Raw genomic sequence first — 26,269 nt, forward strand, 5'->3', positions numbered from 1 at the left:
AAGACCGGAACGAACCCGCGAAGCGTTCGTGGAATTTCTCTGAAGAGTTCGCGGTAGCCTCGAAAACGCTCCTGCGGATAGAAGACCTTTCTTCATCCTGTTCCGCGGCACTCGCGTCTTTCGGGACTGATCTTGGAAATGATTTATCTCACGCTCTCGACCATCTGCTTTTTTCTGTTCTTTCACGCCAGCATCGCATTGTCTCTATTCTCATATGAATATTGCGAAAGACTTGATGTTTCTCTTTTCTATAAAGATAGTTTATTCATTTCGTGTTTTATGGAATTGCTTCGTTCCTTTACGTTGGTTCTTGAATTATTTCAGTCTTATACGTAAGTCAGTTTCGTATCTAGTCTTTGATCTAAATAGTTTGAAACTGTTTTAATGGCGTGAATGATACAGACTAAATAAATATTTGTTAGACTTATTAGGTCAAACATGTACTTATCAGAACTTTAGAGATGCAAAATAATTACGTGGGTAACTTGTTCTGAATAATCATTTTTACAAATTTCCTTAGGAGTTTGGGAAGTTGAATAAATTTCTTCGCTATCAATTTTGAAACACAGTTTCGTTTTAGTAACTAATCTTATCTAGGTTATAAAACAAAATCGAATCTGTGAGATATATTTAAAGCAGTAATCTTTCAAATTTTCCTGTATCCTCTAAAATTCTTATTGTAATGCCCCAATCATAAAATTGTAACTTCCAGAACCTGTTTTTAACTCAATCTTTCCTATCCACTAATCTCATTTCGAACTCTTCCAAATTATTTTATTCTTTTTCTTGTAAAAACGATACAGAAACGAAGAAAATCGTGTGAATCATCCCACCTATAAACAACACTTCTTTATATGACCAGTGTGAATGCTTTATAAAATAGACGGATTATGAATCGTTATTGAGAAACGAGGCTAAATTAACACGGAATTCGTTAGCACTAGAAAATCCAGAACAGCGCATCGCTTGTTTCTCATAAATTTACTTATCCCGTAACCTTCAGCCCTCTTTCGTTCATTTTTGTTTATTCCTTTTGTCAGTTGTTCCGCCTCCTTTTTTCATCTCGTACATCGAGGAAGATTTAAGTGTTTAATAACGGCCGCCCTCGCCAGGAGAAGATACAAACATCTCGAGCATCATTCAGCGCCGTATCTTCGAAGTCTTTTTATTTCTCTCTCCTGTATTTTTATCTCTGTTCCACTACAGCCCCGGTGTCTTCGTAAATCGATGAACTTCCAGAAACAGAACGTTTATTAATCGTAGTTGTCGGTGCAACGCGCGACAATGGCAAATGAAACGGAATTAAGTGAAAAGGAACAATACAGTAGCCAACAGGGAGTAGCGACAAAAAGGGGAACTATAAAAATATAAGAACATTTTCTTGAACGTTTCTTCCGCGTGTCTTTGAAATGGAAGCAACGTTCTTCAAAAACGTCGGGCCTAGATGTTTTCGGTATTTACAAGTACGATGTAGAAATTTTCTTGGATCAGAATTGATTACTGCGATAGATAATCAAAGGATCATTTTTGTGAATAATCTCGATTTTTTTGTTTTTATTTGCTTACGTTCATTCGACTTTGTTTTTCAATTCATCGATTTTTTTTAAGAATAATATGCAAAACGTAAGAGGATTAGTTAAAGCTTTTTAAAATATCGCTTTTAAAACAAAAACTGAAAAATCTGCCGTGATTGCAAAAAATATTTGCATATACATTTATTTTCCATTAAAGCGTTTGCTTTTTATTTTTTACATTTCATTTCTACAGTATCATATTTTTATAGCTACATGAAAGTAGTACTAAACTACTAAATGGTACGAACTTTAATATACTTAGACCTAATTAGTTATTATGTAAATGTCATAATAAATATCTTTTACAGCCACTGTATCTGGAAACTTTTACACACCGTTGTAGTGCTTCTATGTAGAACAGCATAGAACTTTTTATATCCTCGACTTAAATCTAAGGATTTTAAAATTTCTGAACGCCACCGCGTTACACGAATGCCATCACAGAACAAACAAACAGTTTATTTTCTGCTGAACGTTCACCATTCACCATAGATACACGAGTGCATATAGGAGGTATACCATGTATGTATCAGTCTTGAGATACATAAGAACTCGAGATGAACGTCGAAACGTCTTTCACGGGATCTTTCAGCCGTTTCGACGAAACGGAACACATCTCGAGTGGAGGCTTTTAATTAAGAGTAACGTTCTCCCTGGGTGTATCTGTTTGGCAGCCATGACGAACGAACCCGGTCAGTCGATGTTACGAAAACAAATAGAGCTTGCTTGTATCTTTCGAACGAGGAGCATGAGGTCTCGCGTGAAAAGCACGCAAGAAAATTCTTCTGTCGAGGCGTAATTCATTTGGCCTGGTAAACAGGGCCAATGACAAACGACAAACACATACATATACATATATGACTTGCCCTCTTTTCTCTTCTGTTCTCGCGGGTCAGCAGTCGGTTCGGAGGCAAACGCTTTGCAACCCGCGGGAAAGACGCGAGGGCGAGGACGTAAACCGCCAGGGGGTCGCTCGGTTTATTTGAACAGCGATTCTCTCCAGGGTAGGGGAATTAGGTGTGTTTCTCTTAAATAAAAAAGAGAGCCACCCACTCGAAACCCTCGGTGTACCACGAGGCCAACCGCGAACGACATTTTACGCCTCTAACGAAATTTTCATTTTCAATTTTTATTTTTACACGATTTCCACCACTACGATTTCCATTAGGTCGAGTCACAAATTTTTATGCGATTCCGAAAATGTAAAAACTTTTGTTTTTCCGCGATTTGTATTTGAACCGTCCACAAGCTGCATCTTGATCATTTTCATATGATGGTAGATAATTGTTTTATTTATCATTTATTATTCTATGATTTTTTAATTCTACAATTCTTTGTAATTTTTTTAAATTCTTTCATTCTTCTGTCGTAGCAGAAGAAAATTCCGTTAAAAATATTTTGGATGAAGATAATAAAGAAAGAATGTCAATCTGTTAGAGTATTTGTACAATGAGTAAAGCGGATGTTGGAGAACTTCTTGAAGAGCCATTGTTATTAATTTAATGTCCGACATAATGTGAAATTTTATAAAAAAGGATTTAATATTTCAACATTCACATAAAAGATAGAAGCAAAAGCTTAATATTTAATGTAGACAAATGTTATTACTATATTACATATTATGTTATTACGTATTATGGTAATATTCTATTGTTTGAACTTAAGTTACTTTAATGAACTATTGTTCTAACGAATGAAACATCTGAAGAATGAAATGCTTGCTCTCATAAGAATCCATTATTAGTATATTTGATTGTTCTAAGTTCTCGCGCATTTGTTAGAACGATAGTTCATCAGAACGTGAATTTACGGTAGATATAATCTTACATTCGATATGAAATGAAAAAGAACTTATGGATCGAACGAATATGTACAACTATGATTTCGAGTGCTGCGTCGGTCAGTCGATCGTTGCGAGTCATTTATCACGAAACTCCGGAAAATCTGCGGACCGACTGTAAGCCTGACGTCTGCACGAATCAGACTCCCAACGGTTCGCGAATGGCGTTGCTTCGTCATGCGAACGTTTCTATGTACACGTAGCATTATCGCGCGTTTCATTACCGCGGAGCAAGCGTTGACAGCGATATTTGCACGGCTTTGAAACGTACACCTGTGCCATTAATCTTGCGAAGATCCTCGAGAATCGTCGTCGACTGCTGAAAGTGAACCGAAAGCTCCGATGTCGAGTGCCATAAAACGTGGCCGCGCCCCTTAAGAGGGAAAACGACGACTACGATGACGACGATGGGCTGCGTCAACGACGGTGTAGCCGTACGTGATAAAGTACTGAAAACCGACTCGAGTCCACGGCGTGCGCGTGAAGATCGTTTAAATTACTAATTCTTTGGTTACCAGCTTCGATAAGAGAGTTAATTGCCATCAAAGTGGAGGGAATGGATAGCCGTTGCTTCGTTCTCGTCACGTTTCCTACGCGAGCCTCCGACCAACGCAACGTGGAAATGTAAATCCCTTATCTCTGAGTCTTCTGTTTGCTTGATAATACGCGACACGAATTTGATTAAACGCGCAAACGTGTTTTCCACACAGCTCGTCGCCCGTATTCGTCGTTTCCCCGTTTCCGCGTGGAAAATTCGTTGAATTGTAAAATTAACGATGTTCTCGTGCTATACGGCCTGTAATAATATAATTCAGCTGTAATTAGCTCGCCAGATTGTATGGTGAAGTTAAAGAAATAATGTCGGGATGCACTGTAGAATAGTTCCGTATTGTTGAGTAATTCAATTGAAATGGCAATGATTTCTGATCAGCTGGACGATGAGAAAATTATTTGGAAGATTTGGAAATTTTGATCTTTTCGATTCGACTCGAGTAATAATTAGTTGGCGAGATGATAATTATTATTATTTATTCTTAATCCCTGCTTTGCGGCTTAGGATGGCTTCCAATTTACATTCTACTTGCTTACAATATATGCTTAAACTGAGGAATATAGATATATGTGCTAAAAATATTTTTAAATATTTCTTTTACTTTTACTTTGAATGATATTCAGTTGGAAGCTTTGTAAATTTCGATATTTTGGCTCGCGAGATGTAAGATACCATATAGATACTTTCAAAAATTATTAGTTTTATCTTTGTTTTACATGTGAAGCGTACATATTACAAACACATGAGATATTCATAGCGTGATATGAAAGAAGTTTCATTACGAAATATATACATAGCTATCCTGTGTCATACTAAACATATTTTTAAAAATAAATCTCTCTTTATTTTCTTTCCTTTCACATGAAACGATATCCAATTGTATATATTGGAAGAAGGAAACAAAATATCCATAATATAATATTACATATATTCGAGTGAAGTTGTTTAGTTTTAATTCCCGTTCTATATCTGGAGCGATAACAGTCACCAATGGTCTTCATTGCGTAAAACATAGAATACAAATAAAACTGAAGTATCTATGATCCAACGCTAATCAATCAAAGGTTAGAATGATCTAAATTCGTCTACTAAGAAAGAAAAAAAATTACTACTTCTATCATAACATTCCAACAGTGTCCATAAAATACATAAATTGTCTGTGATATATTACATTATAACACTTGTATAAAGAGCACTCTAAGCATTGATTTACTACATAATATTCCATTTAACGTAAAGACTGTGCAAACATTGATATTAAACACGTTATCTCTCTCCATAATTAATTCGTACACAAAAGATTAATTAGTCAAGGTTCAGCTAACAAGCATCGAAAAATCCATCAGAAACAGTACCATTAACATATTTGTGAATACCATGGCACGATATTCTTTAATGCAAGAACCATCGGATGTCCCGAAAAAAGTCGGAAACATTCTCCGTTGAATATTCAGCGGGAAAAAGGAAGAATTATGCGCAAGGACGTGGCATTCTTGTAGAGGCGTATAAAAATGCAAGGATGCGCGTAAAAGAAAGGCAAAAGAACGACAGAGAAAAAAGAAAGAAACGTCCGAGAGAGGAAGAATCGGTTGATCTCGCGGAGAACCGCGAGATCGTGGCTTTCCCACTCGCTGCTTGCCGTTGGTACCTGCGTGCCGAGTAGCGCACCGGTGGCAACCGAACGCAACCGAACTCTGCCGAAGGCCGAGCCGAACGCGTACGAGCTGCTCCCCGCCACAGTCCGAAATCGGCTAGCGTGACGATACGACGTGCGGGAACAGTCGTTTAATGGTAATAGACCCGATGTCTTGTATCGTTTTGATCCTCGATATCGGTACGTCATTCATCTAAGTCGAGCAATACCGCGGATAACCGAGTGTTCGAGTGCAGTGACGAGATTAATACGAAAGATTTTGTGAAGAAGAAAGAGGAACGTTTATCGAAAGAACTTCGGCGTTTAGTGCAAGAAGAGGAATCCCTGTTTGTCACGATGGCAGCCCACGAGCATCATCGGGCTGTTGCTGTTGTTGTCTTCGCGTTGTTGCCGCTTATAGGTGAGTGTTTCAAAATAATAATATCGAAAGGCGAGCTGCAGCCACCGGACACGTGCACGTTCCCACGAAGTTTTTGCGCTTTCGCTACAGCGACCAAAGTCACCGCGGTATTCCGGACTGGCACGCGATCGCTCAGCAGGTGGTTAACCAACGCGCAGTGCCGTGGAATTCCGGCCGAAATATACCAAGCGATACTGAACGTTGGAATTCGGTAGGATCGAGTTCATTAAAATCACCTAGGGAACTTAAAAAACTCTTCGACTGTAGAAGTACCTATGTTCTCCGTTAGGTTATAGTGGAATCCAGCGAAATGGCGAATAAAAGAACGTAAAATCCCAATGCTATATCTATGTTCTAAATATCTGATTGCTTTGACGTGTTGGATCTGCCAGAATCCCAATTTGTTAAATACTTCGACTGCGTAAATATCTAAGTATGTGTGCTTCGTTAGGTTATAATGAATTCGAACAAACTGACGAAACATTTAAAAATCATAATGCTATATGTACTCAAGGAATCTATCTATATTCTACATATTTGATAGCTTTGACGTATCGAGTTTGAACATCAGAGATCTAATTCGTTCAAATAGCCGTCTATTGCAATTCTGTAGTCTTATCTTGTCATCTCTGCCGGTAAAGCGCGGCAACTTTACTCAAATTCAAATATCTCGAGCGTCGCGGTACCGTAACCGTCGTTCGTGCACCAAAGCTATCCGTGGACGCGTTTTTTCAACCAGTGAAGCGACTACGTGTTCAGCATGATGAGTGAGCAACGCGAAAACGTCGCGTCGGTTGCACCTGTGATGCTCGCAAGTGACCACAGATGTGCATTCGGCTAACTCAGAGAGTTCATCAACTTGACGTTAGCAGACATGTCAAAATGCGAGACATGATATCGTAATTGAAAGATACTATCTCTCGTGTAATCTATCGGCAGGTGACTCACTGTTTGACGCGCACTTATTGAAACGTAATGTAGCTAGAAAAATCAGATTCATTATCTCTCAGGTATATGTACTATTTCTATCAATAGAACTATTTATATCTCTAGCTGTGTTTCTAGAAATTCTTCGGCGACCATGTTTTTAGTTCCTAGTTATCTTTCATCAGCAGTAGATATTTTGTTTTTAGCACTGCTTTCGCATACAAATATTGATGATATACCCAGTGTGTATTGTCTTTGCTGCTCTAAAATCGTCGAGATATAAAGAATTGGCGTATGAAAACGTAGGAAGAGGTTTGACGGTGCAAACATCTTCTTCTGGAGGACAATAGTATTTGTCTAAGGCTGCTTAAATATCATTATATTTAAAATATAATCCCTTGTTAATGTCGCTTTGAAGGGTTGTATGCTGCATTATTATACTGATTAATTTTTTTGCTTGTAAGAATATTGCAAATGAAGATTAGGAATTATTATACTCTAGTAAAAAAATTTCAAAAGTATCGAATATTGCCCATATAAAACTTTTATGTGTACATTATTTATGGTATATAAAACATTTTGAAATTGTGAATGTTACAAGACACGACTGCCATGACATCTCTAACCATCTCTAATTTCTATATAGATTTTCAGATTTGTCTCAAACTTTAACAACTCAATGATAATAATCGAGTCTCATTGTAGTGCTAATGATATTTCCAAATATCTCGTATAAAACATCTTGATATATTCGTAAAAGGTTTTTGCAAGTACCCTAATACTTCTGTCAGCAACTGTGCACATTCTGCATAACCTTCCGATATATATTCAGCGACTTAATTTCAAATCGCTGTAGGAATGCAAATACCAATTAGCGAGGTTCTCGACCCTCCATGAAAGAGCAGGTTCGTGCTCCAAGTATAATCTCGATAACGTTGCGGTGTACAAGTATTAAGAACGAAAGAGAGACGTCTCTCTGTGAAACTGTGGGCCTAAGCAAAGAGGCCGACACCTGAGCAAACTGATCGTCTTGCACCTGCAGGTCCGCTTAGGTATAGAAGAAAGGAGCACCTTGCACGGAGTCGACTTTCCGCTAACAATAACCTGACCTCCAAGGGACCGTCTGGGCCCTCTGGTCGCGTCCAAGGGAATCAGGGAAACGTTACCTGAAAGTCAGGCTCTGTTGCGTCGCCTTTGTGTTGTTCGAGCACTTTCCGTGAAATTACAGCTACGGCCTCGCCGCTGCAATTCTCCAATGGTATACCTGTCCGAATGGTTGGTGCAAATTGCCCGTCGGTGTGGAAGGCCATGGTAGTGGCGGCCATTTCTGGGCTCGTTCTCGCTTTCGTTTTCGATCATTTAAAATATCTGCTGCTCCTCCAGAATATATATCAATGTTTATAAGGAATATGGTAATGAAATATAGTAACGAAGTATGACATAGTTAAGTTTGACAAAATATAGGTTGAGCCTTATTTTTTTTAATAGAGCATATAGTTCTGTTTATAACCAGATATTATTAGGTTATAACACATATTCGTTCCGTTTTCTCCACATATTCTATATTTCTCAATATTTCGCGATAAGTTTCAGTGATATTAGAAATATTACAACAATGACAAATGAATTGAAGCGATGAATTTTTTAAATTAACGGCCACGTGTACGCAGTATTTCATAGTTTCCTAATATTTGGTAAAATTCATCATTTTCACATTGCTTCTTGCTAAAATTTTCCAAAAATTGTTTGATAAAATTCATCGTTTGGTATAATTTCTACGAATATTTCTACTATAGGAAATCCAGGTTACTTGCAAACATTATATATTCATATAAGTTACAGCATCATTTTAATAAAAATTGTTACGAATCCACCAAATTATCCAGACTACTTATAAACAGATACTCGTATATACCTTCGTCTCTTGGCGTTTTCTTCGTCTTCGTCTATCGGAGAGGTCTCGCGTCGCCACAGTCCGGTTTCGTCGAGTCGCCTCGGAATCGCGTTGTTTTTTTCCCTCCTCCTCTTTTTGTCCCGTTGTCCCTTCGCTTCTACAAGCGTGCCTCAGCTCGCGCACCGGTTGTAATTTATAAATGGCCATCGCCTGCTACGAGCGAAACAGAGACAGTAGAACGGTACCGTTTCGGTAGACCGTTTCACTTTCGAAGCGGTTAGGAGCAACACGGTTATAGAAGCACGGGAACAGGCTGTTGTATGTGGTTCTGTGCGTCTTATACTTAGGTTCCAAGAAAGGCGTTAGCCAGCGAGTTGTTTCCTCTGAAATTTATTTGTCATTGTTCGGGACCGGCTATGACTTACGCGCAGGAATACGCATCTGCATTCTTTTGAGTGTCTGTGGTAGGGCACAAAGAGGATCGGTTCCACGGAGAAAGTGTCGCAACGACAATGCTACGCGTCCGAACGTGAATAGAGAGAGAGATAACACACGCACGTGTACTGGGTGTTTCTGAAATTGCGGTACATATATACAATGGGCAAGGATGTCATTCTTTATCTAAAAATAAGTTGAAAATGGCGATAACAATCTATCATTTGATTCTTTGCTTTTGAGATTTGTCAAGGGCAACATTTTGCAGAATTTTCCAGAAATTTTCCAGAAGCAAATAATTGACAGAAATTTATGCTACAGGTGAGAATAAATCCAAAACATAATAAGATCTTTTTCATATGGCTTGCTACATTTCCGGTTTATTTTATAATTACTCCACGCTATACTTACTATACGTCCTGAATGCAAAAAGATCAAAATTTATTGCAATCTTGTATTTAGAACGATCCTCTGAACAGGCAATCAAACATTCGTACACTCTTAACCGTCTACAGCTGTATATCGCGTGTTTCTCCGCGAGATTCTTCGCGATTATCTTAAGAGTTGGTAGAGAAAGGAAAAAGGAAGGATGCGCGAAGCAATCGAGACGCAGAGAAAAACGTTAGATAGCTGGAAGATAAACGGGCCCGTGGCTGACCTTTTCTCGTTTCAGCATTGTATGCGATGCCACATCGGCCTCTCGCGTGCACGGATAGCATCCTAGTGTATGTCTCTTTTTCTCTCAAAGTTCGTCACACATTGCAAGAGAACGAGCAACATGCTCGGGTCATCGATCCTTCCTTTTTTTTCCTCTGCTTTTTCACGTCGCATTGTTACGCGGTGACCCATTGCCGTGGACCATGGATTCCGGGGCCATTAAAGTTCCTTTCTCCCGCTGACTCGCCATTATCCAGCCGCATAAATATAAGCGATGCAACCGTTAAACCTTGTAGACCACTCGAATTCTATCGAAAAGTTGTAAACCTGTTCATTCTAAACCGCCTTCGAACGTCTGAAAACGTCAAGATGCGCAGAATTGATGTACGAAAACGAACAAAGATCATTCGAATGGCATACAATAAAAATAGTCTTGGACATTTTTCTTCTAGAAAAGCGAAAGAATAATTTAGTATCTTCGATCCTTGCTCGGTACTTCTGAATAGTTGTAAAATCTTTTTAGAAAATTTTTGCAGAATTTTAGCAAAGTATTCATTACATTTATTACACACAACTGCGAGTGTCTTAAAAATCATGAAATCATAGAAAATGTCTATGTTCTTCGTACATTGCATTCCTGGATTTTCTTTCGACGATGATCTAAAAATTTTCTTTTCACACTTTATGGACTAAAAGTATTGGTGAATCGACAAGTCAGAGATTCTAGATTGTACACTTCTCTTGTACAATTTCAAGACAAATTTCACAATTTTAAGTGAGATAGGAGAACCAGAGACGTTTAATACAAAGGACAGAGCCAAGACGCAGACATACTGAAACTTGAAGTCTGCTCTAAAAATTTTCGTCGAATTTGCTAGCGGAAACACGAAAAAAATTGACTAAGTGCAATAAAGCTGGAACAATTAGAGAATGTGGTAGGGAAGAGGAGAATTTAGAGTTTACTCGCGAGAGTAACCGTTGATTATGGTTGCTATATAGCGTGTCCGCTATAAAATATTCCGAGGAAACCGAGGAACCTACAGTAGCACCACTTAATGAGTCTTGGTGGTTCTCTTTCTTCTTTTTTCCTTCTTTCTCTACTTTTTTTTTAAGACTAATATGCTGGACGTCGTAAAAAAAAAAAAAAAAATTGTTTTCCGCAAGAAGGACAGAGGCTGTGAACGTTAAGGGTGTTCTAGCGATTGTGAAATAAACGGGGAGAAAAATGCTGCTCCGGTCTGCTCGCTTTCCGTTTACGTGGCTGATAATTAGCGATTTTTCGGCAGGAAATGAAAAACAAACATAAAGCACTCGCGTGGCTCGTTTCAACAACGCTCTCTGGTGAAATAACCGGGAAATTGAGAGAGGGAGACTCAGTTGGCGGGATAGGAAGGATCGTTTGCCTCTGGTTTCATCGCCTCGAACAACGCTGGAATTTCACTGGAATTTAGAGGAACCCCTGGTATATGTTACGCATGTATTTCTAATGTCTATGAATGATATTTTGAGAGGAGAATCGATCGACATAACATATTAAGCTATCGCGTAAATTCTTCGTCCATAAACAACGAGAAAGAAATTATTGTTACGAATCAGCTTATCTTATACAGTTCTATGCGAGTTTGTAAAATATGGGATTGTTTATTCGAATATTTTGTAAAATGTAAGAAGTAAAGATTGGAAAGAACTGTAACATCGGCTTCGTTTGTTAGAGCAATTACGTGAAATCTTCGTTCCGAATAAATTTATGCAAAATTTCAATAAATAAATTATGCAAAATGCAAATATTTGTGCAAATACAAGTAAAAAAAAAAAAAAAGAATTTAAATAGACATTTAGTTTACTCGATAAATATCGTAACAAGTATTACACTGGGGGTATTTTATCTTGCATGTTTGAAGTGCATATAAAAATCTCTTTTTTAATTAAAAATGAAAACTTTATTAAAAATGTATAACACGATATCTTTTTGTCGCAATGCCGCTACTAGACAACAATATTCTAAAATATTGGAAAATTGTGCATATTGTTCGGTCAGCAGTGTCTGCAGGTTCTTTGTATTTTCGTTGCATTTCCAATAATTTACGAGCTATGCTGACCTAGATGGCTATCTGTGTTTCTGTACTAAATTCTGTGTTTTAAAAAATACCCTATCTGCACTACGTTTCAAAATTTTCGTACTCATTTGAAATTGAACGATAAATGGAATGCATTGTGTTGTTCTGCTTCTTTTTTGTCTTCCTGCGCAGTTTCAAACGAAAAGTTACTTCGAATGGGATACTGATTATGGTTCTTAGTGTTGTGTAGCATAACGCTTAATGAGATAGCGAAGCTTCAGCTTAGATGTTTTACGTGGCGGTAAAAGCGAGGTTGTAGAAGCGTTACGTGTGTACTGAGAAACTATTTACTTGAAAATACTCAAACAACAAATTGTCTTAGGGCTTGTGGTATATCTAAATATTTGAAGTATCTATAAAAAAAATGAGAAACGATAAATTGAATATAATATTTTAGATTTGGAACCACTGTCATCATAATCATGTCACTGTCATGTGTCATAAATAAGGTAGCTATAATATTTTGTATCAGATTTAAAATAACACGTAAAATAAAAGATAAAATAAAAGATCGTTCGTATCCAAGTCTAATTATTCCTGTTATTCTAGGCTTACAGAAATTTCTCAAAATTCTGATATGTCTATCAATGACTGCGTGACATGTATACAAGCCTTCGTTAAGTCAAATATTTGAAACTTTCTTGAAACTTGATAAAAATAGAAATTCGGAAGAAAAGAATTTCAAAGATGTAATTTCGATTTTCATAGTCCATAATTAAGCAGCTTGATCCAATCTATTGCTGATCGTTTGTAACCCAATAATATTGAGAGTTAAGAATCGAATTACGTGTCTTCATCTCCTCCATTTTAAATTCAATCTTCATTAATACAAACGGGTAATAACACCACTTATTTAAATTAGTCCAATGTCACGACACAGAGAACAAAGAAAAGAAATAGACCAGAAAAAATCATCGCGAATTTCCTTCGAATAAAATAGACGAACGATAATTTCCGTGTCATTGCGCGTGGATCACTTAACGAGTCGGTCAATTGACAGGGACACGTTTTTAATTGCGATTTCTGATATCCATAATCCATATTTCGCTCGAGGGGGAGCGTCGAGGAATGTTCAATTTGCGCGTACCAAACATTAATCAAGCGGTCGAAACGTCGAACAAATGCAGAGAAACAGAGAAAACAGTTCGAAGTGGAAAGAGACAGTGCTATAGTGTTCGTTCGAAATCGTCGAATAGAAATAATTTTCACCTGCTGTTGTTGTTCTCGCGGACAACGAATGATCGATTACGCTGTTAAAACTCTCCGCGCATGTACACGGCTATCTTATCACGAAAAAGAGAGGAATGGCAAGTGTGCATCGCGACGAGATAATTCTTAATCAGCGATCGAGGCGCGAGTTAAAATTACGAGCGTGTTCCTGTCGACGAATGGCCTTCTATTAAGCAAATCCTACACGATGAGATGAGATTTACTTCTAGACAAAATCTCGTGTGAAACCGTTGGTATCATAATCTTACTCATAGTCAGCAACTTTGAAGCTCGACAACAAGATGTTGTTTCAACATCAACGTTTATAACGATTCATAAAAATATTTGAAGTATAAAATTAATAATCAAAATTTTTATGAATATATGTTATGTGGATTATACAAAAGACTTTAAAATTCCATTGGTACTATAACGAGACACGACTATCATGGTTATATTAATAATATTCAAGGTAACACTCAAAATGTATGGATACATATAGAACCTGCAATATTGGTATTCCTCTAATCAATCTTGTGATACAATAGTTTCTTTCGTATAGTACTTCTTCCTCTTCGACATGCTATGTAGCTACTGTTATATCTGACAATTATATATATCGCAATTTTTTATATACGCATATATATATTTTTTTACATATATGTCATAAGTATTTGAACATTTACAAATTGTAGTAAATGTATAAAACATATTTCAAATGAACCTCTTTAATCTACTATTATAATGTATCGTGAGTGGGTATCCATGACAGCTAATTCGTCTCACATGAGATACGTCTTCAGGTAAAATCTCATCGTGTAGAGATTGCTTTAGTCCCACGTTCGTAGGAGTTTATCTCGCGAGACGCGTTCTTTTTCCTCGTCAGTTTCTTACGTTGAATCTTTCAACGCACGTTGTTTGATTTCTCTCGTATCATCGCGCAATCTTTGCTTTGGAATTTTTTCCAACGAAGAAACTATGAAATTTCGATGACACCAACGCATGAAATTACATGCTAGGATCATTCAACTCCACGAGCTGCAAAGCGAGGAGGTAACAGATATTTTATTTTAACTCGTTCACTGCGAATGTTGTTCGTGTTGCATATTGTTATTAATGGTACGAGATATCGAATGGTATTCTGGCGCGCGAGTAACAGTCGGTGTGTGAATTTGTTATTTTTGCGTGAAACGTCGCTCGCCGTTTGCGCGAATCGTACAAAATACTCCATTGCAACTATCTGCTCGCTATTAGCGAACAGCTTTGACTGATACGAATTTATGTGTATATATCGTTGATAAATAACTGTTTCCCTTTGTTTCCTTTATTGATTTTTTGGTATTTCGTGTGCGAAAATTTAATGCAGCTTGTTCGAATTTTATCTATTTTATCTTTCACGCGCTTTTTACTTTGTTCGAAGATTTAATTGCTTATATTTAGACATTTTAATTCAATTTAATTTCTCATGATTAAATTTGTCAATATTCCAAACAACCTCTTATCAACTATAATTCTACAATTTTCGGAGAAACATCTTTCAAACTTCAGTTTTATTATACCATTATGCGAAATCTGAAACCTCTCAAATTGCCAACCTCTTTACACACTTCCTCTGTATTTTTCTAACATATTTCAACGAAAATGTGCTCCCTAACGCTTAATTAAATTTCCTAAAATTCGAAGCAGCCTCCTTATCACATCGCAAATTCCTTATTTTCATGTCAAAAATCTTGTTAACCCTATCTTCGCTCTACATCGTTTCAAATCTGACGCTACTTCATTATCATACTCCGACTATCCGGTACGTCCCAAGAACACTAGAACGTCTTTTAGAGACGACAGCTCTTGTCTACAACGTGAATGTTGCATCATTGTCAGCGAATAACAGGTCGTCAAACGAACTCGACGACGTCTTTGTGCGTTAGCACGCGTCTCCATTTGACTCTCTCTCCCTCTCTCGTGTTTCGAAACTATTAAGTTTCCAAACGAAAGCTTAAATGCGCCTCGAGAGATTCGAGGCATTTGTTCAACGAAGGGCGTACGAAGCGAAAGTATATCACACGCTTGAATCTTGTACGCGTGTCCGGGTGAGCAAGAATGAATGGAAAGTCGTATAACGTTGCATCCTCGTGGAATCGGTTGCATAGGTTTTGTATTCCAGTTATACACACACACAATCCGGTTGGGTCGGGCTTTTTCAACGAACTAAAGGATTCGATGACGTCACTAGGCCGGCCGTAGGATTAACTAGCTAAATACTTCACGTGAATTAAGCCGACGCCCACCCACGCTTCGACGTGCAAGGGCTCCACCGACCGAGTTACTTTACTAAAATAACAGCTGTGTTATTTAATCACGTGCTTCCCGATCTATCTGGCAAGGAAGAATACTACATAGTGCTGCCTTGTCTCCTTCCGAAGATGATTCATATGCTTGGTTCTTGGAATTATGAAGCGAATGTTGATCATGATTTGGAAATTTGACACTATTTTAATTTGCTGAAACTATTCTCAGGGTTTCTGACGTAGATTGTTTAGAAATATATGAAAGTTAGTTTAAGGGTTTTTCCCTGTTTGCACGATTTGTTGAAGTTATTTTAAAATACTCTTGCATGGTTTGGATATAGTTTTCCTAATATTTAAACAATATTTATCGGAAGGAAGATACAGCAAAAGTTTAGGTCTTCCCGTTGATCGTTGTGCTATTTAAATTAATATTTGAGTGCTGCGTATATTTCTCATAAAATATTCAAAATATTTCAATGTTTCTTTTCATAGAATCGATATGATCAAATTTGCTACGCGCTATAAAATATTGCGACATGTAACAAGAAGAAGTAGTCGTTGAACGAAATAGATGGTAATCCGATGAAACAATGACCAGTGAATGTGAAGTAGTACTATTCGGTGCTATAATATCTAGAGGATCTCAACCATGTATGATAAATCTAAGATTGTTTAAAATGAAACAAAATAATGAAACGACAGTTCTGACGACCAATAGGATCCTATAAATCCTGTCTATTACTATTACATTATACAATCTTAAGGAAACTTCTCAAATCGCCAGTTACGTATCTCGTTTTACGATCGCGCGTTCTTCAAGCGGACAAATTACAGTCCACGAGACGCTCCAAAGCGTTGCTACGCTCCGCCTCATTTCTTTATATTTTTTTTTTCCTCTCGCAAAAAGAGATGTCTCGACGTCTTGGACGAACACGATGGACGCTTCCACGAGGAAAAATCGTTATCGTAGAAATAGGCTTTAATTAAAATATTCCGACCAGATGACGTCTCCTCGCGTCGTTCCTCCACCTCCTTCTTCTTCTCATCCTTCTGCAGCGTTTGTTCGAAACGCACGCTTCCGGGGTTCGTTGAACCTCTTTCTGCCCGTAGAAGTCGCAGAGGAACGATATTACATTTTTCTGAAGCAATTCCGATGCCGGTTGCGGACCTCTCGTTTCTCGTACTTCCGTAAGAGATCGAGGATAGTTGCCATTAAGTTCGATGAACATCTCGACCAACGAACGATGGGAGAAATCTCTCGTGAATATTTTCTTAGAAAATTAAGTCGTCTGGGTGGGTTGATTGACTCGAATTGAGAGGATGACGTTGCTCGAGTGTCTTACTTTCGAACTCTTCATTCGATGCTCTTTTCTTTCTGTTGAGACTCATTTAAATTGGAAGAATATCGAAATATTAATAAATAATAGTACTCGCGTGTATAATAATAATGTAGTTAATTAAATGGAATAATAAATTTCAATTAAATTCTTCTCTTCATTTGAATAGCAAAGATGAAAATCAGATAGTTGTTGAATTAATAATAGGAGTTACACTGGTTTTACTGGACGAGTAAGAAGTTCTTGATACCATCAAGTTTATGCTTGCAGATCGAGATAAACATTATTGTCACCGCAATTTTATATCTCGTAAAGTATCGTCAAATTACACGGTAGCTAATCTGCGCTTCAGATCAATGCAGCCTGTGCAACATCGTGCGAAAGAGTCTTCAAACTTGTATTTGCGCAATAATTATCCAATCGTACCATGATAAATTAAAAGTTGGATATTCGCAAAAATTATAGATAATAAATATTTGAAGAATTTTTATGTTTGTCTTTGTCATGTCTACATATATGCATACTATGCGTTGTATCGAATCTTCCAAATCATTTCACCAATTTTTCATCACAAGTTTAATCCAAGTTATTAATACAAAAGTGATATGGGAATTTTAATTTAATATTTTTAATTGGTTCAAACGGATATCCTATGATTTGTACCTATTAATTTCTAAATTAAGAAATCTTCAATTTTTTAGACAAAACCCAAATTTCTTTTTACAACGATAGTTGCGAATATGAGAGTGTTACAATTTTGGCAACGTCTATTAAAACCGTCGTTAAACAGCTTGTACAAAATTTCTACCAAATACCAGTTGAAATAAAATGAGCTACTAAAATGCCAAACTACTAGTGATACTTGACTGATAGCGAGCACTTCGTAATAATATAATTTCTGGAAACAATAACAATTATGTAGCTTTGAGTAGTACTTTTAAAACAATCCACGAACCACAATTAACTAAAAAATTTCGTTCACAAAACTCTTCTCTGTGATGATAGACCACAAACCTCGTCAAACATGGGTTGGTCGAAATTCGAATTCACGATTCACAATGTAGATCCTCCACCCCAGGCCGCGAGACGTCCCAGGGTCCGCGCAACGAATGTAAAATTAATTATCCCCTTAATCGTGCGGGAGACCGCGTGCATGAGATTCAGGGCCGCTTAATTTGAATGCTCGTCAAAGTGACGTGACTGGTGCGACCCGCTGCTGGATGACGCATACACACACACAGACATACACAAATGAAGCAGAAAAAGTCCGGCAGAGTGGAAGAAGAATAGCAACGTGAAAGAGGAAGCAGAGAATAGTGTCTCTCTTTTGAGCAAAAAAAGAAAGAGAAAAAAGATAGGGGATAGATAAAAAGGAAAGGAGACCAGCCGCGGGTTTTGTGAAAACCTGTTTTGGGTTTCTGCCAGTAACCTGCCGCGTGCACCTGTACGGACAAAGAGAGTTTCGAGGGAACCTTGTTCGGCTTTTCAACGACCACTGTGGGCCTTTTCCTTCACGATGGTCGCGTTCACCAGGATCGTCCTTGTATACCGGGTGTCTCAGGGTATCCCAGTAACAGGGAACAAGTTGCCTAACTACCGCCGCGTGTCTTCTAACTTGCGTAGAACCAGGAACCAACCTCCTCCGTCTTTTGGTCGTCGGTGAAATTACGACGACGATAAATTATCCCCTGGCACTTCCCCTCGAATATTTCCGTGGCGCTTTCGTGTGTAGATAGCAGGAGTGCGATGCTCGACCTGGAAGTCGTGCCCGTTGTGCACACAGTTATCTTACGGAAATCGGGATTTACCGCTGCACGAAACATTTCTACGTCACATGGTGGTCGAGTCAACGTCGTCGAAACGACGCTCGCTCTGACGTGTCTCTCCTGTTAGGGTTGCGGCGTCGTGGCGGGGTGAAGTTATACTGTACGGGGAGAAGTACACTGTAGTTTGAATCTAATCATGAAGTTCGAGGTATATTCTAACAAGAAATACGTTGAAAAAAGAAAGATGATAATTTTCATATTGGAAGCATATTGGAAGTCAGAATCTTATAATTCTAAGATTTTATAATTAAATAATTTTTCATAGAAATTTTGTACGTTACTATTGTGTATTTTGGGGCAGTTTGCGTAGAATTAGGGACTTAGGATTCTCTGTTTGATTTCTTTTAAGGTATATAAATATAAGATTTTTCTATGCATTACTTATGCATTTTTCATGTATTTCTCGTTTTGATTTCCTGAATATAAATTTTATATTCTACTCGATCATCGTTCTACTGTTGTACCGAACACTATATCTGCAATATTTGCCGCAACTTCATCGCTGAATGATATTGATTAGTTTGGAAGGATACTAGGTTCGATCGAGAAGAAACCTTACCTTTCGTTTCATTTTTGTTTCGGTGGCTTATATTGTTCGTATATGAACGTGTAGAAGCGAACGAGTTTAGGTCGTTTCAACGTCAGGGCAAGATTTATTTGGTGAAATGGAGCAGAAAGGGCTTTCCTTCCCTGGCTTTGAAATGTATTCAGGGCCTATGGAAAATTCTATTCACGTCACGGGCTGTTCCTCTAATGCAGTCAAAAGTCGGAAATATAAAATTCTTTATAGTTTCGTCCGGACGTTATTGCACCCTCCTTGTTGCGCGCGAAGCCAAATCGTAGACTTCTCTTTTCTGTCCTTGGTGATTTATATTGTTCTCGTGAATACGTTTAATGCGGCCTTAGAACGTAAATTTGTTTGTTTTATCAGCGATCTGTACACTTGAAATAATATAGAGGTAGTTAAAAATGACACTTTACAGTATAGATCAGAAAAAAACATACGATGACACGTTTTCTATGTTGCATAGAAGAGTAATTTAATGATTCGACAGGCTCATTTCTTATTTGAATTTGTTGGGATTAAATACGTGTCGTTTCTTGATTTGAACATTGCGTAAATTTTGGTCTCTGTCATAATAGTCCTCCACAGAACATATAGGTACCTTTTAATACTTTGTAGACAGAATAGTGTATTTATGTCCAAATGAAATTCTTTCACTGTTTTAAGTTATTAGAAAATTTGAAAAAGTTTAGAATAGTTATATCCCTGTTTGCAGAATATTTATTAAATTTACATTTAAATCAAATAGTTCATAACATAATTGTATTTAGGATGGGATTCATTAAATCAAATGTCTAACAGGTAAAATTAAATATCAGTACAATAAACATCAGTACAAATATCAATACAAATGAACTTAACCCTTTTCTATGATAGGATGCTCGAATAAAAGTTTAAAGTAATCAAAAGCGACAAGATTAATTGTTATCCTAATTCTCTGAAAGTTAATTTACCTATTGTCAGAACGTTGCAATTATAGGTACTCTCAAGTGGATCGTAGGAAAATTAACGTTCGTTCACCGTAGTGATTAACGTTCCCAGTGTAATTGGAACATCGTTTGACAATAGTTTGGATAGCTGACGTTTGTTAGTTGCAATCAACCGCTGCGTGAAGATTCTTTCGAATAAATGGAGCGTGGATAAACGGAGTTCCCAGTGTAATCCTATTGTGATGAAGCTAACCGTAACGCTGGTAAAACGTAGGAATCGATTTCGAAGACTGTAGCATTAATAGGAACGCTAATCTGCGGAGTCGTAATCCTTTAAATTGGAAAGGGTTCCGCAAACGCCAGACGTTCGCCGTTATTTTCGAAGAAGGAATTGAATCTGCTTTGATTTCGTTATAATCTCTCGAGCTTTGTTAACCATACTTAAAACAATTCTCCGGATGTAATTCCATCCTTCCTTTCATAGAGTATAATCATATTAGTGGAAATTGTTTGCATTTTTTCCCTATCACTTTTGTCTTAAAGTGAGGATTTGTGAGCGAAATTTATTTAATATGTGATGTTTTTTACTTTTTTCTTTCTTCAAATGATTTATGGTATCGTACGAGCTACGTGAAAATTGTTTGCGAGGATGATTGATACAAAGTGACATCTTGATCGGATATAAAATGATTCTGTCGTAAAATACTGAATTTCTTGATAGAAATACTTCTTCAATGCTTTTGATTAAATTGAAAATTCTGCATTATGAATTAAAAATTTAGAATTTTAATTAGAAATTTTCTTTACATGATATTCTTCGTGTTGCTTATCCATGGCTGTGATTATAAACTGCCAATGAAGAATTAAATAGCTTGTATTACAACAGTATATAGAGTAATTCCCAGGTAATTTTTCCTTCGACAATCTACATCATTTACTATATTTGATATGAAACTATTAGGCTAATACTTAATCCTAATACTTACGAACGTGAATATACATTCAAACTTCTGTCAAAGTGTTCACGTAGGTCTTCATCTGAATGCTCGTATGAAAAAGCCGGACGTGTGAGGATCGTGCGAGAATTTCACGGCGCAACAAGCAGTTTTAACGAGCCGCTGACCAGCCGCTGAAAGACGAACAAAACTCGGACCTTGTAGTTTGCCTCGTTATCGCGATCTAGCTCTTTTTCGCGGATCTATCTTTCATTGGGGGCCCGTTATTCCGATTCCCACGGATCGCTCGTCGCGGACAGAGGCCAGGCCAAGTTCGTTCTAATCCAGTTCACGCGAAAACGGAGCTAACGGAAGTGCGGGGACGAGAGCAGAACCGAGGGGTGTCACGGCTGACCTGTCGCTTTAACGACGAGCCCAGCGTGAAGTTCCATTACCAGGCAAGGTGGATGGATCTATCTCGTCCAGGGACAGCCCCATAACAAATATAGACGTCTTATAATTGTTCGACATTATCGTACGACCTGTGACGAGGAAACTCGTTCAGGAGACGGTTCGAGCTGGAAAACTTGGGGTAGACAAGGTCGCTCGACAGAGAGAAATTGATGAACGAGATACGTATATAGCTTGTAGAAACCAGGGATAAAATGACTATGTCGTTTTGACTTTGTGTTTAGTCTGTGGTAAACATGTATATAACTACGAAATTAAAAATTAAAAATTTTATTTTTCACGGAAATAAAATGACACGTTCGATCGCGCAGTTCAATGCAGTCGTTGGCTGCAATCGACATCAAATACATAATGGACATATGGTTTATACACCAATTGCTATATTTGATTGTTTAAGTTCATCCTGTTCAACAAAATCGTAATTACATTGACCGTAAATAATTTGCAAGCTTTTGTTCGTCCTTTCGCTATTAAGAAACATTACACAAGACAATAATACTTCAATGAACTTGCGCGTTACGTCTGTCGTAAGCACCAAGTAACACAACTCATTAGAAAATCTCTGTACCAAAGTGGTTAAATCTGGGGTTGCGTGGAGCTTGTACATCCAGTCTACTCTTGTGTCTGGTTCTGAAGATCTATTTAAATTCTAAGTAGAAGCTGCAAGAGGCGATCTTCGTGGCCCCTCGATAGCTCGGTTCCATCTCCCTCGAGATAGTAAGATAACGAGACATCGAGAGAGAAAGGGGGCAAGGGAGGACTTTTAAATCGGGATCGTTTATTACCAGTCTCTGCTAATAAACGGTTCCAGCGGTTATCTGATGAAAAGCCTGGAAATAGAGGTTTTTCTCGTTTCGACCAGGCGAGAAGGGAGAGAAAGAAAGAAAGAAAGCAAGCAAGCAAGCAAGCAAGCAAGTAGGTAGGTAGGGAAATCGTTGAATTCGCTCCGTTTTGCTTCTTTGTTCGCGCCACTGGGCTTGAACGTAGCGAGCAGACTCGAGGCTGCTTATTGGATAACAGAGATACATAGGAGAGAGAAAGGAGAGCAGCTTGGTCGGTGCATTTAGTCGGGATAATTAAAGTACACGGCGAGCACTCGAGACATGAGCTGGTAAATGTCACCGGTTGCATATTGTTGTTCAGGGACAAGTGGCCGCTATCTCTCTTCCTCTTTCTTCTTCTCTGTTGCTCACGTTTATCCACGATGATCGTAATCACCGTGACGTGTCTTCATTCATGCAGAATTCTCTACCATCGATCTTCATGTCCCTCTCCTTCTGGCGAAGAGCGAACGTGGATCAGTCACGCGCGAAGGGATTCAGGGAATTTCCGCAGGTTACTCTCTGCGCCGCGATAGAAATCCCGTGAAATAACGGCGCGCTCTTTCCATCGATCCACCTCTTCGTTTTTCCCGCCATTTCGTTTCTTTTTCCATTGACCTTCTACTTTTCTTGGTTCTCGTTCCCCTCCATTGCACTGTGAAACGCTGGTCGGCGCCGTTCGGTGATCTCTGATGGATGTTGACGATTATTCGTAGAATTTCATGGAAAAAGGAGCTATCTGAGAATTTGGGTGGTAAATGGTTTGAGATTTCAGTGAAGAACATTGTTTGATTAAGTTCATTCAACATTTAGAACGTTACATAGGTTGCAGACTTGACGGATGATGCTAGAATTTTAGAAATTTCCATTTCGTATGAACAAATTTGAAAACAGGTCTCTGGCAATTTTTGGATATCCCCGTTTGTTAATGTATTTGGTAATTCTGTCGAAAATTTTGGAATGTTTTTCACTGGTAAGAGATGCAAGTATTTTAATCGTCATAGGATATAAAGGTAAGGGGTGGTAAATGGTAAAACTTGGCTCTGAAGAATGGAATGAAAAATTGTGTCACCATGCTAAAATAATTACTGGGACAATTATGATTCTCGGAGATTTTTATGAATTTATTAGTGAAGTATTATGCGCGAAAAAGTACTAGACGTTCGATATCAAAGTAACGGTACTAGATAATCTAATGCGATAAAACAAGAGTCGAAGGAAAAGGAAAATAGAGCAAGTATGGAAGCGATGATTAATGCGTGGAACGACTGCGATCTTGGAGAGTATTAATTTCATTTTATTAGTAGGTTTCTTACTACAGAAATTAATTTCCAAGTAGGAGACACGATAATTTATAAGCTATAAGATAGAAAAAATGAATTTTAATGATTTTAATAATTAGGTAGGAGCGTGCTGGCATCTTTTTCTACATATCGTGGTTTTGTTTCTATGAGAGATTAATGCAACCTGCGCATCACACGTGTAATAGAATAATTTGAATTAAATTTCTTGTTTAATCTGTAACGCGGATCGTTTAAGCAAAATGCCATCAATTATTTATGTATCAAATACAGCATTTAACATTATGCATGGAATAACAACAAATATAAAGTGATCAGAGATCCTATAATGCGATAGTAATATCCAATTTTTGAGGTAGTGCAACTCTTTCGTTGTAGAATATCATATTAAAATTCTGTCACAGGGGCTAATAAATTTTCCACATTTATAACTTTACTGAATATAATCGCTTTATTGTAACGAATATTAAGAAACATTAATCCAGTACCTCTCGTATCGTGATCAAACGAAATGAAATTTAAAACAAAGTTCATACAAAAATCAAACATATAATTCATATAATTTATCACTGCTACATTTTTCGATTCACTCGTTTTAATTATAAACCTTCAGATATTTTACATTCGATAATATCACACGATCTTCGTATAGCTGTTTTCAGTACGCTTAAATCGAAGAAGGAGAAACAAAGAAATACCTCTTTTACATTCCATAATTGCATAAAGTAAAAAAGAACATGAAACTTTTCCCGGAAACACAGACGTAAACGATAATACTGTCACATTATCACGAAACCATTGTGCAAACGAAGAATTCCTCTTTATGCCACGGCACGTTGTACATTTCCACCCTTCTTTATTTTTCTTCCCTCTCCCTTGTCTTTCTGCATTTTTTTTTCTTTTTCCTAAAGCGATATCGAGCGCATCGGGTTGCAACGGAGGTTTCGTGACGTCCAATAAATATTTATCCTTCGCTCGGGGCTATTACCGGCAAATATTTGGTCGCATTTACGGCGCCAACAGCGACAAATAATACCAGGGGCTTCCCTGCCCCGGCGCGCTGTATGAACCTATGTACCTATAAACGGACTCAGCCGAGCGAATAATTTATTACTGGTACCGGCCAGCGAGATTTGCATAAAACAGGGGTTTTCGCGCGTCCGCGAATCGATCGAAAATTGCGACGTTCGCTCTCTCCCACGTGGCCGGAGCCACCCCTTTCGCGTTCCCGCGTGTACACGCCCCTGCGCGTGTTTCCCGTACACTGTGTGATCCTCTGATCTCTCCAGTATCTTCCTGAAACGCTACATTCCGAGGATTTTCTCTGGATTTTTTTTTTTTTCTAGGCTTTAGGGAAAGCTTCGAGGACAGGGCTTTTTTTATGCCACGACAGCTAGAATAGGTTTGTGCAGGATTGTTTCAAGGGATTTTATTTTTCCTTGTTTCCTTGCTCTTTTGCTTGTCGTTTCGCTGCAACGAAATTGGGATTCCTTGTTGAATCGGTGAATCTTGCTACGTTGAGAGAGAATGTGTACGTCGTCTTTTTTTTTGGATTATCTGTTTTGGCTTTATTTTTTATTCGTTTTTTCTGTCCATTATTTGACTGCGAATGTTTCTACATGGAGATTACAAGACAAACAAACGGACGAATCTTCGTTAGGTTTTTGACCTAGCTGAAAAAGGAATATTTTAATATAAAATCGGTAAAAATGGAAACAACGAATACACGTTACGACTCACTGTTCTCACTATACCAGTATTGCAATATGTAGAACATGACATGAATTTCTATTTACGTTCCATTTCTTCAATCGTGCGCGATTGTTTCACAAAAATAGGAATTTATATAAACATGCATAATCTATGTATTATAATACTACGTTATTGTGTATATGTGTATAGGTGTATACCGTAATGCGTATCACTGTAAGATTGTACTTTATTGTGCTACTTGGAAGCACTCTATTCATAGTAATTTTTCTGTGGCACTGAAATAATATGCATAAGAAAGGGGCGATTCGATTATAGTAAATTATATCTTTCTAATACAGTGATCTGTGTCACAAAGTCTACTCTGTGACCAGATTGGTCTGAAATTTTGTAAATACAGTTTTACAGTTAATTTTATTAAAAAGCTTACGATTATAACGGACATATAATTGTACGTTGAATCTTTCATTTCATTTGATCAAAGTAACTGTAACAAGTACAGGGTACAGAAATAAAATTCACGAAAAGATTTCTTTTTATCAAAATCTGTATTTAATCTCATTGAAAAGATTGTATCAGATTCGTGTTGCTACGAACTTAGTTGTCGAATTCAGTTTTGAAGAAATAGGTGGCAGTATTGTACTTACGAGTTGGCTATAAAAGTTAGTTTCGCAAGTCCGATTCTTAGCTTTGATCCTATTGAAAAGTTTTGATTTTATTGAAGTTGTGAGAGTCAGTTTTTATAATTTATCGGCCGGATTAAAATCTGTGTAATTTATCAAAGGAAGATAAAGAAAGTAGGAAAGTTTCGAAATTTATGTCGTCTTCT

At 37.7% G+C, this 26,269-nt stretch overlaps 2 protein-coding genes across 2 annotated transcripts in view; both read left to right on the forward strand.

The window, feature by feature from the left end:
- The window catches only part of LOC138178765 (alcohol dehydrogenase 2), a 319,787-nt gene that overhangs the window by 59,453 nt on the left and 234,065 nt on the right, over positions 1–26,269 (forward strand). The window lies entirely within an intron of this gene.
- The window catches only part of Fas2 (neural cell adhesion molecule fasciclin 2), a 171,771-nt gene continuing 151,193 nt past the window's right edge, over positions 5,692–26,269 (forward strand). The window contains exon 1 of the mRNA XM_069110967.1: positions 5,692–6,021. Coding sequence (XP_068967068.1) covers positions 5,958–6,021 — 64 coding nt within the window. The 5' untranslated portion in view covers positions 5,692–5,957. The remainder of the gene's footprint in view (positions 6,022–26,269) is intronic.

The sequence above is a fragment of the Bombus flavifrons genome, chromosome 4 (assembly GCF_040668555.2).
Source record: "Bombus flavifrons isolate JBK064 chromosome 4, iyBomFlav1_principal, whole genome shotgun sequence".
Lineage (NCBI taxonomy): Eukaryota > Metazoa > Arthropoda > Insecta > Hymenoptera > Apidae > Bombus > Bombus flavifrons.